The sequence below is a fragment of the Chinchilla lanigera genome, unplaced genomic scaffold (genome assembly GCF_000276665.1).
Source record: "Chinchilla lanigera isolate Chin_1 unplaced genomic scaffold, ChiLan1.0 scaffold00060, whole genome shotgun sequence".
Lineage (NCBI taxonomy): Eukaryota > Metazoa > Chordata > Mammalia > Rodentia > Chinchillidae > Chinchilla > Chinchilla lanigera.
In genome coordinates, this window is record NW_004955461.1 from 9,110,082 (window position 1) to 9,123,512 (window position 13,431).

Here is a 13,431-nt window from a genome sequence, read left to right on the forward strand (position 1 = left end):
ATCTTAGGGGCTGGGGATTTAGCTCAGTGGCAAAGCGCCTGCCTGGCAAGCGCAAGATCATGAGTTCGGTTCCCGGTACCAGAGAAAAACCAAAAAAAAAAAAAAAAAGAATTTTAAGAGTAACTACACCATGAAAAAAAAAAGGAGGAAAGGGTGGCCCTAGATCCCAACAACAGGAGGAAAAACAGAAGACCTCTCAGAGCCTACAGTGGAGAAAGCCATGGATGGGACCCAATAAACAGTGACTGAAGGAAGGGGAAATGGATAGAGGGAGGGACCGACTTTGGGGGTAAACCCAGTAAGTGAGGAAAGGCATGATTAAGCATTTACATTGTACCTATTTATAAATAACACTGTAATATCAGAATACAGGGGAAAAACAGATGGGAACAAAGTATGTTCATCTGGTGTCCATGACTGTTGGGCTGGTAGAGGGCTGGTTCTCCCTACATGGAATTTCAGTGCAGCTGTTGGAGGAATGGAGATCGACACAGGTGGAGGTGTGGGCTATGGTCCAAGGTACATCACAGAGGGAAGACAGCAGGCTGCAAAACAGTATGTGGAGCATGCTATGATTTGGGAACATTTTTTTATAGCAACTACGTGAACATGATTATAGATGCATAGAGAATCTCTGAAAATAGAGACAGAAACTTGTGAGAGCAGACAGCTTTTGGACAACGTCTGGACTGGAGATCTGCCTCACAGGGAGACTTTATTTTCACTGACCATCCATTGGAAATAATTTGAATGTTTTACTAAATGCATATTCTGCCTTTTCAGGGAAGAAGAGAAGGGATATCTAGGCCCAGTCTCTGGGTTCTGGTCCTGGTTCTCTTGCTCAGGTTCTACCTGACTTTGGACAGGTCACCTGTTTGCACTGTGCTTTCCACCTCTGGACATGAAGATATTGAACCCAGTACCCACTATTGGGGAGCTGGGGGCAGGGAGATGTGACAACAGTTCAGAAACTGCAGTTGAATGTTGGTAGTGGGACAAGTAGTTTCAGTGCCTTTGTGTCCAAAGATGCCCATGATGGGCAAGGACAAGAGTGAGGGAGGAACAGCAGTCTTCTGATCTGGGCTGCTACCAACCCACTGCATGACTTCAAAGTGATTCTAGATTTCAGTATCCTCATCTGTAAAATGGCAGCGGTGGAGAAGCAGGGAAGATGATAGATGCTTCCTGGGGTTCATTTCAGATCAAAAGCAAAATGACAAAAAAGCATGATTATAATATTGATTAGAAGCTTCTCAGTGCCAGAACTGGGGCATTAAAAAAAGCCCCCAAGGGAGTTTACAACACACAATCATCATTTCCAGCTGTGAAAATGGATGAAAAAGTCTTTGGAGAGGGCTGGTACGTTGTGCTGGGTCTTATCTGGGAGCACAGGAGAGCAGGAAATTGTAGGAAAAAAGACATTTTTTGTGGTGTCTTCATCTAAATCAACTAAAGCCTGGAGCCAGACAAATGTTCATTGTCAAGACCATCAGAAGGGCTGGGTGTAGTGGCGCATGCCTTTAATCCCAGCACTCGGAAAGCTGAGGCAGGAGGATCGTTGCGAGTTGAAGACCAGCCTAGGCTACACAGTGAGCTCAAGGCCAGCCTGAACTGCATAGTGAGACCCTGTCTCAAAAAGACAAAAAAAAAGACCATCAGAGGGAAAGGCATCTGGAAGCAGTCTGCACACTAGTGCCCCACTGAGCCAGGCCTCCCTGTGACCACATTCTAGTGTAGTTCTTGATACGAACTCTGGGACTGCCTGTGCAACTTGCTTTGACCAGCGAAACACAAACAAGCATGGCACAAGCAAAGGCCTGGTGAATCCAGGCACCCTGGGGCTTGTCCGCTTGGGATGCTGCCTCTTGAAGCCTCCTGGCTGTAAGGATGTTCATGCCAAACTCCAGAGGAGAGGAGCCTGCACAAGGGCAGGCAACCTCCTGAGAGTTCATGACCTAGCTGTTCCCCAGTCAGTGCAGCCTCATGGGTAACCCCAGCCACTTTGTGTGGTACAGAAGGACACCCAGCAGGGCTGATAAATTTGTTGATTGAAACCACTAGGTATGGGTATGGTTTGTTGCGCAGCAATAAATAGCTTTGCCTTATGAAAGCTAGAATTTTAGTTTCAGGGCCCTTTTGTCATTTTGAGGGGACTGTGCAGTTTGCTTCTCTGGAATAAAAAAGGGAACAAGCTGGAGAGATCTTTGGGTGAACTCCAAGGTGTCCTTCAACCAAGAGAGTTACTGAAGGAAAAATGAGAAACTTGGCTGAGGTTTTAAGAGTAGTTAGAATTTGGGTCAGAGAGGGCAGGCCAAGGGCCCCTCTCAAAGAAGCAATAGAAGCAAACAATGCCCAGAAGGTCAATCTGACTGCCAGCAAAGCCAGGCAGGAGACACTGGCCTTGGCAGCCAGCAAGCAGGGATTTTCTACAAGAATCTCAAAGTCAAGCGCTCTGTTCTACTTAGTTTGCCTGCACAACTGTCATTTGGAGGCCTGAAAATATGACTACCAGCTATAGCTGCTGTGGAAGCAAACCTGTTTACTGCTGCCTAAATGGCTGGAAATGAAGTGGAATAAGATAGGATAAATGGAATAATGATGACAGCAGGGACCCCGACACCTAGACTTTTCCAATCCCTTCACCTCACACCATCTTCACGCTGTCCTGTGCATGAGTGAGAAGCTTCCTTCTAACCACAATGCAACAGAGTACAAAAGGGGTGAAGTGACTTTTCCAAAGTCACACGCACCATAGAAAACTTGGACTGGATACACACCAGGCCTCTCTGCTGTCCCCTCTGCCAGCCACTTGTCTAGGGATACATGCAGCACAGCTAAGCGAGGGATGGCATTTTCAGCCATGAGCCAGTGGAAGGGATGGAAAGATGGAAAGGAGAGGCACAGCCCTGAGCATGCTTAGTGGGAAGGTGATAGGACAGAGGCCTAACATGAAAAGGTGATGTCCGACCCAGGGGCCTGGCCCATGGCTTTGCTGTGAGATCGACATTCCACACGCTCTGCTGGCCTTTGGTCAACCCCTGGCCCTGCCATGTGCCCAAGGATTCTGCTGAACACAGGTCAGCAAACTTTGAGCATCTCAGGCCTGTGAGAGGTGGCTGACTGCTTTTCCTGCAACAGTGAATGCAAGTTCAAGTGCCACAGTGGTGCATCAGCCTTTGTCTCCCTCCAGGCTTGGTAGTTTGTAGTATGCACACATGCTTCACCTCAACCAAGACAAGCTGCCCTTTACCTGACATCTCACCACTTTTCAAAAATGCCAGTCCCTGATACCACTTTGAGCCTTTGCATGCATCCAGATCATTTTTCCACCTGCCGTACCTTATTTACAGCCTTCAAAACCCAAACCACATGCCCCATGCTCTTACCTTGCATGCAGTTTTAGTGACTACCTCACCCCACACCTTTTCTTCATTCTTTTATACTGTACCATACCTGTTAATATGGCTGTGTTTCCTGCAGAACAGGAGGCTTCCGTGGGCCAGCAGCAGAGACTAACTTGCTTCTTCATGCTGTCTTCCCAGATGACCTGAGCCCACGTGATTGAAGAAGTTGGTAGAGAAATGATGATTTAGTGTAAGGGAACGAAACAACTGTCAGCATGTTAGCGGAACAGCATATGGGAGGAATCCACCCTAAAAGGGGTTGGCTTGCTCATCCCTTCCTTAAGCATTTATGGAGCGCCTGCCAAGTGCCAGCAACACCCAAGTGTAGCCACAGCATCTGTCCTCCTGCATTCCATAGCCCAGAAGAGGAACCAATGCCAAAGAAGATGAGTGGGACACAATCCACTGTGTATAGGTGAGCTAAGCAAGGGGGACGCCCTGGGCTGAAGAGCTGGGGAGACAGCTACATGATCCTCAAGGGGTCTGGGGAGTTAAGCAAGGAGAGGAACAGCCTGGAAAAGCATAGAGGCAGAAATGGCATGCCAGGCACACGAGGGAGGCAAGAGTATAAAAAAGATCTCCCTGCTGCACCCAAAGCAGACACTCCATGGCCAACGCTAGTCAAGTGGCCGCTGTGAGTTGCCACCTCCAGCTTGCAGCCAAGAGCAATGATGACTTCCATAGAAGCTGTGTCCCCTGGCCAGGCCCGTGGTGACCAACAGTGTTGGGAGCGGGTGAAGCTGGAAAGTAATTACTCCCACAGGACGAAGCCAGCCCGAGAACACGGGAGCTCCTCGAAGCATGCAAACAAGCCATTGTAGCTTGTTAACTGATTGCTGGGCAGCGAGGTGGAAATTAACCAACCTCTCCAGGGTATAAATGAACGCTCTACTGTTCTTGGGCAGTTCCCTTTCTCCGCTCAGGAGACCGAGGACCTCCGCCTGACCCCAGATTTAGTCTCTTGTCTATTTTTTCCTCATTCTCACTGCCATTCCTTCCCAGGGTACAGCAAGAACCCAACAGATCTGTACACAGCAGCTTACACTATTGAGACAGCTGCTTGGATCATGAGCCACACTACAACCGGCCCAAAAGACCAATACTTCAGGAACATGCCACTTTGTGTGCCTTAAGATGACTTCAGCATGTGCAGACTCCACAGATGGGGACGGGGAGGGGAGGGCACGGGCTTACGGCTGTATGTCAAGATGAGCACTGAGTGATCACAGGAGTCAGATGGGAAAACAGGGCCTCAGAGGACACCATCTCTGACCACGAGGGCTCTATTATCTACGTCCCCCAATTGATGTGCTAAAGCCCAAACCCCTGTGCCTCAATGGGACTGAACTGGGAGAAAAGGCTGTAAAGTGGTAATATAGGTAAAATGAAGTCATATTGTGGAAACTAATCAAAGGTGACTGTCATTCTCCTTTCTTCTGCTTTTGGTATTTTTGTTTTGGTTTTGAAACAGGGTCTCACATGCAGTTCAGGCTAGCCTTGAACTCTCTTTATAGCCCAGGCTGGCCTCGAACTCACAGCAGTCCTGCCATAGCCTCTCGAGTGCTAGGATGACAGGTATGCTTCAATGTGCTAGGCTGGCTATCTTTTAAGAAGAGTTTAGGACTGTTAGGGAAAAGAAAAAGAAAAACACAGTATGAGCTCAGTAGGACAGGTTTTTGCAGAACAAACCTGAAAGGCAGTAAATGTCCCGTTAGGCCACCTAGTCGGTGGCAGTTATTTATGGCAAATTACTACTCAAACCTGAGAAACAGACATGAACACTGCTCATTAGATTCTAGGCTAACGGAGATCCTGACGGAGGTAACTGGTCAGCCCTCGGCAGGCAGCACTGTGCTCTCTGCTCCCCCCAGAGCACCTCCCCCCTGCCTCTTGTCATACAGGAGGACAGCTCAGCTCCTCAGCAGTCAGGACCCCAGAAGTAGATGGCGCCTAACCCAGGCCATCTAAGAGGCACTGTTTGCCTTTGTTTCTGTTGTTATTTTTTTAAAGAAAGGGATTCTTATCAAAGGGTTTAAGGAAGTTAAAGGGAAACAGTGCACTACTCAGTGCTCTCCTCCCACTCCAGGCGCCAAGAGCAATGCTGGGAGTTGCATCCCAGGCCCAGAATAGAACAGCACCTGCAGAGAGAAGGCCACCTTCATTCAGCAAGACGCACTACTGAGCCCTTGTAACCTACCAGAAAGGAGCCTGAGGGATGCATGCCTGGACCGTGCTCTCTTCCCAGCTTCCTGGTCTCTCTTCCAGGCGTTTACCACCATGCCCAGTCTCCTTTGGCTGATTTCAGCTTGAAGACAGCCCTTGGCTGCCCCTTCACTGTCCTGGGAGGGAGGGATGTGACCGTGGGGCTGATCCTTGAGGATCAGGCATCTTCCTCAGCTAGGACACAAAGAGTAGCCCCAGTGCAGATTTCAACTTGTTATAGATAAAGGCAAAACCCTCCTCAGAAGCACACTGTGAAGTCCTACAGTACCTGGCTAGGACAGAAACGCTGCTGCCTTGAAAAGTGGCCATGCACATCTCAGTCATCACCAGTTGTTTAAAAGTGGAGTCTCACCTAAAAGACAGGACCAATTTCTGGTTCATCGTGCTGCATCAAGCTATCCAAGTAGACGAAAACCTGTGGGGCTGCCTTTGTGCATTTACCATCTGACTCTGTCCACTGCCATTCATAGCAGCCAGGGTGGCCTTTGCCGGATCTGACTGGGTACAAAATCTTCAGTGAATGTGTTCAGGCTGCCATCTGCAAAAGAGCTCAGAGGGAGGACAAGGGAAGGAACATCTGTGTGTCCAGCGTCTTTGGCTACCACACCCCTTCCTGCCCCCAGGGCTGGAGTCAGATGCCCTGAAGATTCTTGGGTAAGCCTCTTGAGAATGCCCATTCTCAAGTGAACTCCAAACCCAGAGGAAAGCAGAAAGAAGGACGAGGAAATGCAGCTAACCTGAGGGGCCATTCATCAACAGGTACAGCAAAGCCACTGGCTCACAGGAAAGAATTCCCCTGCTGTGTCAGGGGTCACCCCTTTAATTTCAAGATCTGAGGAAGGAGGCAGGGACATAGCACAGGGGCTGCTGTTTACTAAACCATACCAGTCTGTATGGGTTGAATGTCAGGACAACCCACTAATCCCAGCTTGTCTGGGACTTTCTGGTTTTAGCACTGTTTATCCCTTGTCCCAGAAATTTCGTAAGTCCCATGGGAGGTTTTGTTTTGTTTTGTTTGAGACAGGGTCTTCCTATGTAGTTCAGGCTGGCCTGGAACTCCCAGCAGTCCTCCTGCCTCAGCCTCCCAATTGCTGGGATTACAGGCGTTTACTACCATGCCCAGCTCCAGAGGGTTATTTTACTAGCCATGATATCTATTGGTCAAGCCACCCAGCACAGGCCTGAGGCCCTCACAGGGATGCTGCCTGTGCTGAGGCAGAGACAGAAAAGAAGCACTGGGCCCTGCAGGAATTCTTACCGCACTCCTCAGCAAGAGACTCCTCCCATTCCTGGCTGGTGCCCATAAGGTCCTCTGAATCTGGCTCTCTTCTGCCCATGCTGGTCACCATCTCAAACTCTGCTCATCTCTGCAGGCTCCTCAGAGGACTTCATTGCTGTCTTGCTGGAGAACAAAGTCACTTATTTTTCCTTCCCCTGCTACTCTTTTCTTGGCTAATATTTCTCTCCACCTAGGTCTCTCTTTGAAAGTCACCTACTCAGTGAGACCAGGTGGGCTGAGGCTAGTGTCCTGCATGTTTGCAGGGTTCGCTGTGCTACCTGTCACAAGTACTGCAGTCAACCTGCTTAATGAAAACGGAAACTAAAAACTGAAAACTCTCAGGGCACAAGTTGAAGTGTGCAGCACGCTTTTGAATGAATCAAAAGACTACACAGTAGATAAAACAGTAGGGGCCAGCTGTAAGCCCTTTCTGAGATGCTAATTAAGCCATGTATAGCTGTCCCCTTGGTCTGTGTCCCTGTGTCCTGGGTCAACAAGAAAGCCCTGCCTTCATCTGTCCATTTTGATGCCAGGCCTGTGGGGAGAGAAGCAGGCTCTTTCTGAGGCAGAGGAAAGGCCTCTGTTATTACTTTGTTCCACCTCTCTCTACCCTCTCTCTCCCTCTGACCACCCAGAGACTCTGCCTTCCCTCCTCTGCTACAGGTGTCCTTCTTTGGGACCTCCACAGACTCTGAAGTATAAAAACCAAATTTAAAAATACTACAAAAAAAGTTAAGTATTGTTTATTTTACAAGTTGTAAAACACAAGCCAGTTTTGTAACTCCAAAGTTCATAGTCTAGTTTGTTATTGTTTTTAGAACACAGCTAGAAATGAAAGCTATCTATCAGCATTAAGGATCAGCAATGCCTTTTTCGGGAATGAGCCTACAGGATGTCTGTCGAAATTGCGCCACTCTTCCCTGTGGAAGCAGCCAAAGGTAACATGTGAATGAATGGATGTGGCCACATTCCAACAAAACTTTACTTACAAAAATAGGTAGCAAGTAGGATTTGGCCTTGGGCTTTATAGTTTGCCAACCCAGATCTACTTCATAGTAAGTTCATTATGAAAAAGACAGTCTTATTATTTTAGCACTATGGGACAGCCAGGAAAATGGGGTGCCTGGGTACCAGTACTGAGCAGATATTCAGAACCAGGTATGGTAATTGTGTCCTGAGCAGGGAACACCTCAAACGTACCTCATCTGTATAAACTATTTGTGGTGCAATTCTACTAAAACTTTTCAAGATTCCAGTATTAAAGTTTGTTTAATTAAAAAATATTTTTCCAAAGGCCAAGCAAAAGCCAAAGCCAGCTTGACTTCCAGAGTTGGCTGGTCAGCTATGGGCAACCTTCCACAGTCACAGGTAAAAAAAAAAAAGAGGGTGTGGAAGGCTCTTCTGGCAATTGCTGCTGGGTGGCACATACAGGGACAGCAAGTCTCAGATGAAGGTGGGCAGAGTATGGATAAACCAGCAGACAGAGAAACAGGCAGGCAAACTCTTCTGGAAAGACTGTGTGGTCCTGCTTTGTGCCCCATAGACATCTACTAAATCATGAAAGGCATGTGAAACAGACTCACCAGAAATCTAGCAGCAGGCTTAGCTCTTCTGGTTGTGCTGGCAGCAAAATCCCCCGCTGTAAGTGTAGAGCATCTCTCAGAGCGTGTGAGCATGCGTGGCTCCCTGGGCTTCACTCCCATCATGCCAGGGCAGGTGAACCTGCAGGAGATGCATACCTGTGCCAATCCATCAAGCCATTCCTTCTACTAGGGAAAAATTAGCCAGTGACCAAAGAGAAAGTTTCATTGATTATAACAGCATCCCACAGTTTGCATTCCCAGGCAAAATTTTCAAATATTAAAATTTTATATAAAATTATTTTAAAAATCAACCTATATTAAAATATTAAAATCAACCCCACAGGCACACACAGCAGAGTGCCAGTGATAAAATATTTTAAAGAAATTTATGCATAATATGATGTACCTCTCTTCTGTTTTATTGAATTTGTGATTTTTAAAATTAATTCCAGCTGGGGATATAGCTCAGCGGCACAGCACCTGCCTGGCAAATGCAAGGTCCTGAGTTCGATTCCTGTTACCAAAAATAAATAAAATAAGATAAATTCCATTTTTACAGTTATTTACTCTGAATTTTTAAAAATGGTAGCAAATAAAATTTGTAACTTTATTTTTAATTTTGAAACTATGGCAATAAATGATAGTTATTATCATACTCATAAGTCTGAAACAATCCTTAAGCATTCTTCTTAAGAGAATTGCACTATATGGAAACACATCTATTCCAGTAGTTTTATCCCAACTGATCCCTAATTAACTGTAATTTGCAGACATGTTCAATCTAAACACAGGAGACAAGCTGATATAATAAAAGCTTTCCATGAAGAAAATTCAGGACATGGGCTTAACCAAAATGTGTGACATGTGAAAAATTACAGAAAGCAAAAGAAGACTGACATATTTCAAGACTTGTTGGCATGAACATACAATGTACATTTAAAAGTTTTGGTGAAGCATTTGTGTGGGTCAATTCACAAAGCGGTAGATGGACAACTTGTTTTTACCAAATGCACCAGTCAAGATTGTAGTATTAATCATCAGTGTTGATAGCGACACGTTTATGTTGTGTCAATAGCAATCTGAAAACATGGTACAAAGTTAGCCTTTGCTAAATGCGTTTGCCCAACATTCAGTGGCATGAAACAATAGCCATTCATTACAGTAGCTCCCTGGAGTGCAGGGTGCAGATGGGAGTCAGCTGGTCTGGATTGGGCTCAGCCAAGTTTACTCACATGAGACAGGTTGAGTGGGGACACTGCTCTACACTGGGCTTGGCTGGGTCAATTCTGCTTCACGTGGCTTCCATTTTCCTGCTGGGACTGCCTTCACCATATCCTTCTCTTACAGCAGAAACAAACAAAAAAATGCAAATAGAAACCCCCACTGATTTTGTGAGTCTTTCTTCTTGGCCAAAGCAAGTCACATGGCCAAACTCAAAATAAAGAGGCAGGAAATTTGCTCTGCTTTTTTTCTAGGAAGAAGTCATATGGCGAAGGAAGTGCTATAAGGCGGGGTGAAGAGCTGGACCTGTCATGGTTTAGATCTAACGTGGCCCCAAAGCCACATGTGTCCGGAAGGTGACTGGGTCGTGGGGCTGCATAGCTGGCTGGCTGTTGTGAACTGGGGTCTAGGCAGAGGAGACAAGTCACTAGGGGGATGGCCTACCTGGGTGTATCTCCCTCCCTAGCACCTCCCTTTTTGCTCTGCTTTCTGGTTGTCATGAGTGAGCAGCTGTCCTCTACCAGGCCCTTCTGCCATGCTGTTCTGCCTTGGAATTGGCCAACCATGGGCTGAAACACGAGCTAAAATAAACCTCACCTCCTTTAGTTTGTGGGTGTTTGGGTATCATCTCAGGAACAATAAAAGTGACTACAATAGGACCTTTAATACAATTTGCCCCACTTACTATCCTTTACCTTCTATAGAACTGGCTGAATCTGTGCTGAGATAAATAGATAAGAGAGAAGATTGTCTTGCTCAATGTTGGTATAAAGAGGAGACATCCAACAACTGACCAAGTACAGGTTTTGTTATAGTACAGGTTCAAGTTCACATTGACTTTTTTCCATATGAGGGTTGTGTGACCTTGGATGAGTTACTCTGGGGTGCAGATCCAACCCTCCTGGCCAGCCTGGCATCCCTTCTTCCTCCTGATGACAGCACCCTAATGACACTTGTTCCCAGCCCCTCTGTAAAGTGGAGGGAGGGCTAGATGAGCTCCCCCTGGGATTTCTTCCAGCCCACCATTCCAACACAAAGTTGCCCAGCTGCCAGGCCCTGACTCTGTCCTGCAACCAAAAGTCCTGAAGGCAAAGCTCTCTGGTATCACCTGCTCTTAAGTCACCATTACAAGGCTGAGTGAGATGTCTGAGGGTAAATCCTGGCTCTGCCCTCACAAATGGTGCCCTGGGCAAATTCTCAAACTTTCTGCACCTCAGCTTTCCCAGTTCTAAAACAAAGATGACAGTGTCTACTGCATGGGCTTGTGGCGGGGCTGAAATGAATGAATACATGCATGCTGCATTGCCATAAAATAGTCAAAGCCATGTTCCTATTGGACTTTATGGAATTACCATCTCAGCAACATAATTAGTATTTTCCTTTTGTCCACCCTGCTTTTCCATCTTGACAGAATTTGGATCAGTTAAATTGGCCCTGTCTGTGCCAAAGTCAAATGTCAGAAGGGTCCGCCACCTGGGTTTGGTGACCTATCCTCTGGTCTTTACACGCTACTTTACACTTGTGTCAGGAGAATGCAGATAGAGAAGTCTAGTGTGGGCATTATTTGCTACAGATGAAGTCTTCCCTGAGACTGTTGAGGGTGAAACCTGCACTGTCCCCAGCTCCAAAGGAAGCAAAGCCCTGGGCCAACGTTCCCCAGCCACAGGGCAAAGGCAAAGCCCTCTCCACCCTTCCCCCAGTTACCCAGTTACCCTGCAGCCTCCAGTGATGTTCATTAGACTTGACATTTTCCATGAGTCGTGCCTTTTTAAGATGCATTTGGCACAATTACAACTTCCCATGGATGCTACAGGGTCCTCTGAGCACTTGATCTACTCTGCCCCTACCCCTTCCTGCCTGGACTATGCTTGCTGCAGGAAAGATCTATCAGTCTCATCATCCTGAACTCTTTGTGCAGCTCCTCTAACATCTTCCATACTCAGGAACTATGTGGCAGGAGAAGTAGAAAATGAATGAATGTCCATATCCTCTGCTGTCTAGGAGAGGATGATAGAACACGTTAGGAAGGAAGACATCCTCCGCTTAGAGATATATGTGAGAATCTCTTCCAGAATCTCCACAATAACATTTAGCACAGGATGTTGGAGTTGAAATAACTCTAAAATATTTAAATTGAACCCTCTCATACTATAGATGGGGGACATAAAGCCCAAAGAGGCTACATGTGTTTATTAGGCCACCAGGTGACAAAGACTTGCAAATCCATGTCTTTTGAAAAATGCTAGAGACTAGAAATAAAACATGCATGGTGGCACATGCCTGTGATTCCAGCACCCTATAAAGCTGAGTAAGGTAGGGAGATCACAAGTTCAAGCCCAGCTTCGGCAACTTAGTGACTTAGCGAGACCCTATCTCAAAATTTTAAAATATTTTTAAAAGGACTGGGAATGTAGCTCAGTGTGAAAGCCCTGTGTTCAGTCCCCAGTAACACACATACAGAGAGAGAGAGAGAGAGAGACAGGGAGGGAGGGAGAGAGAGAGAGACAGAGAAAGAGAGACAGAGAGAGAGGCTATAAGTGTTTGTTTCTTTTCCTGGAGAAGGTGGCATTCAGAGGAAATGTGAGCATTGATTTTAAAATATCTAAAGGGCTACTATAGAAAAGAGAGCTTTCTAAGAGATCAGAAGGGTACAAAGATGAAACAGTTGCCCCTGGAAGTGCTCTGTCACTGGAGGGGTCCAAGCATAAATGCACAAACAGAAATAACTTACACAGAGAAATGAAACATCAAAATGAGGACAGGGCACCAAAAGTCAGACAATGCCCAGTGCCAAAGGGATGTGGGAGCAAGTGGAGCCGTCGGACACCTCCTGGGGGAGGGGTAATAGCACAGCCACTTTGGAAAACTAGCCATTTTCCAGAAGCTTCAACTTGCATCTTCCCTATGTCCCAGCAATCCCACTTTCAGGAGTAGACTCAAATGCACATGAATGTCTCACCAAAGGCATACTTAAGATGTTCATAGCAGATTACACATAATAGCCCCAACATGGAATCTCCCCAACTGCTCACCAAGAGGACAGTGAATAAATAAATGTCACTGTGGTCACACAGTGGAATACTACATGGGAGGGAGGAGTCAGAAGACTTTTTCTGTGAAGAGCCAGATAGTATTTTCAGCCTTACAGGCCATATGGTTTCCACCTCAACAACTCAATTCTGCCCCTGTAGGCAAAAGCAGCCACAGACATAGACATAAACAGCAGTGAATGGGAATGACTGCTTAAAAAAACTTACAAAAACAGATGGAGTGTGCAGTGTACTCAGTTTTTGAAAGTTCATTAAGGTGCATGGTTATGATGTATATACTTTCTGAGTGTATATAAAAAGATTTTCAACTTTTTAGAAAGGTCTCCCATTCAGAGCTTAAAAATAAATAAGGGCCATGCAGAGATTGGCCTGTGAACTCATGATTTAATGACTCGACCAAGCTCAAAGGTAATAGCAAAGCTGGTCCTGAAAGTTGGGCTGCCAGCTCCCAGTAAGGAAAGGGAATTCATACCTAAGGAGCATTTCCAGGGTGCAGGACACTCACAATACTCCATCCTCATCATAACTCTCCGAGGATGAATAATCATAAACATTTTTGTAGATGATGATACTTAGGGGATGGGTACCCATGATCATCAGGTAGCCGGCCGCAGCAGCAACAGCATTTGAGCCGAGGTGTGCCTGATTCAGACCCCATGTTCTTAAGGTGC

The 13,431-nt window shown here is 46.4% G+C and overlaps 1 protein-coding gene and 1 long non-coding RNA gene across 7 annotated transcripts in view; one reads left to right on the top strand and one right to left on the bottom strand.

Annotated features, from left to right (window-relative positions):
* Window positions 1-4,852, top strand: part of LOC106150033 — a 6,161-nt gene extending 1,309 nt beyond the window's left edge. For both annotated transcript variants that reach the window (XR_001236571.1, XR_001236572.1), the window contains exons 2-3: window positions 3,543-3,819; window positions 4,407-4,852. This is a non-coding gene — a long non-coding RNA (uncharacterized LOC106150033). The remainder of the gene's footprint in view (window positions 1-3,542; window positions 3,820-4,406) is intronic.
* Zfat (zinc finger and AT hook domain containing) overlaps window positions 1-13,431 on the bottom strand; it is a 289,108-nt gene that overhangs the window by 246,882 nt on the left and 28,795 nt on the right. Inside the window, exons 4-9 of one of the 5 annotated variants that reach the window (XM_013521342.1) lie at window positions 8,490-8,628; window positions 6,886-7,029; window positions 6,069-6,459; window positions 5,896-5,979; window positions 5,602-5,801; window positions 3,454-3,547 (exon numbers count right to left, since the gene is read on the bottom strand). In XM_013521342.1, the coding sequence (XP_013376796.1) occupies window positions 3,454-3,547; window positions 5,602-5,625 (118 nt within the window). In that variant the 5' untranslated portion in view covers window positions 5,626-5,801; window positions 5,896-5,979; window positions 6,069-6,459; window positions 6,886-7,029; window positions 8,490-8,628. Of the gene's footprint in view, window positions 1-3,453; window positions 3,548-5,601; window positions 5,802-5,895; window positions 5,997-6,068; window positions 6,460-6,885; window positions 7,030-8,489; window positions 8,629-13,431 lie in introns of those variants that run through there. The other 4 variants (XM_013521339.1, XM_013521340.1, XM_013521341.1 and 1 more) reach the window with 4 other exon arrangements.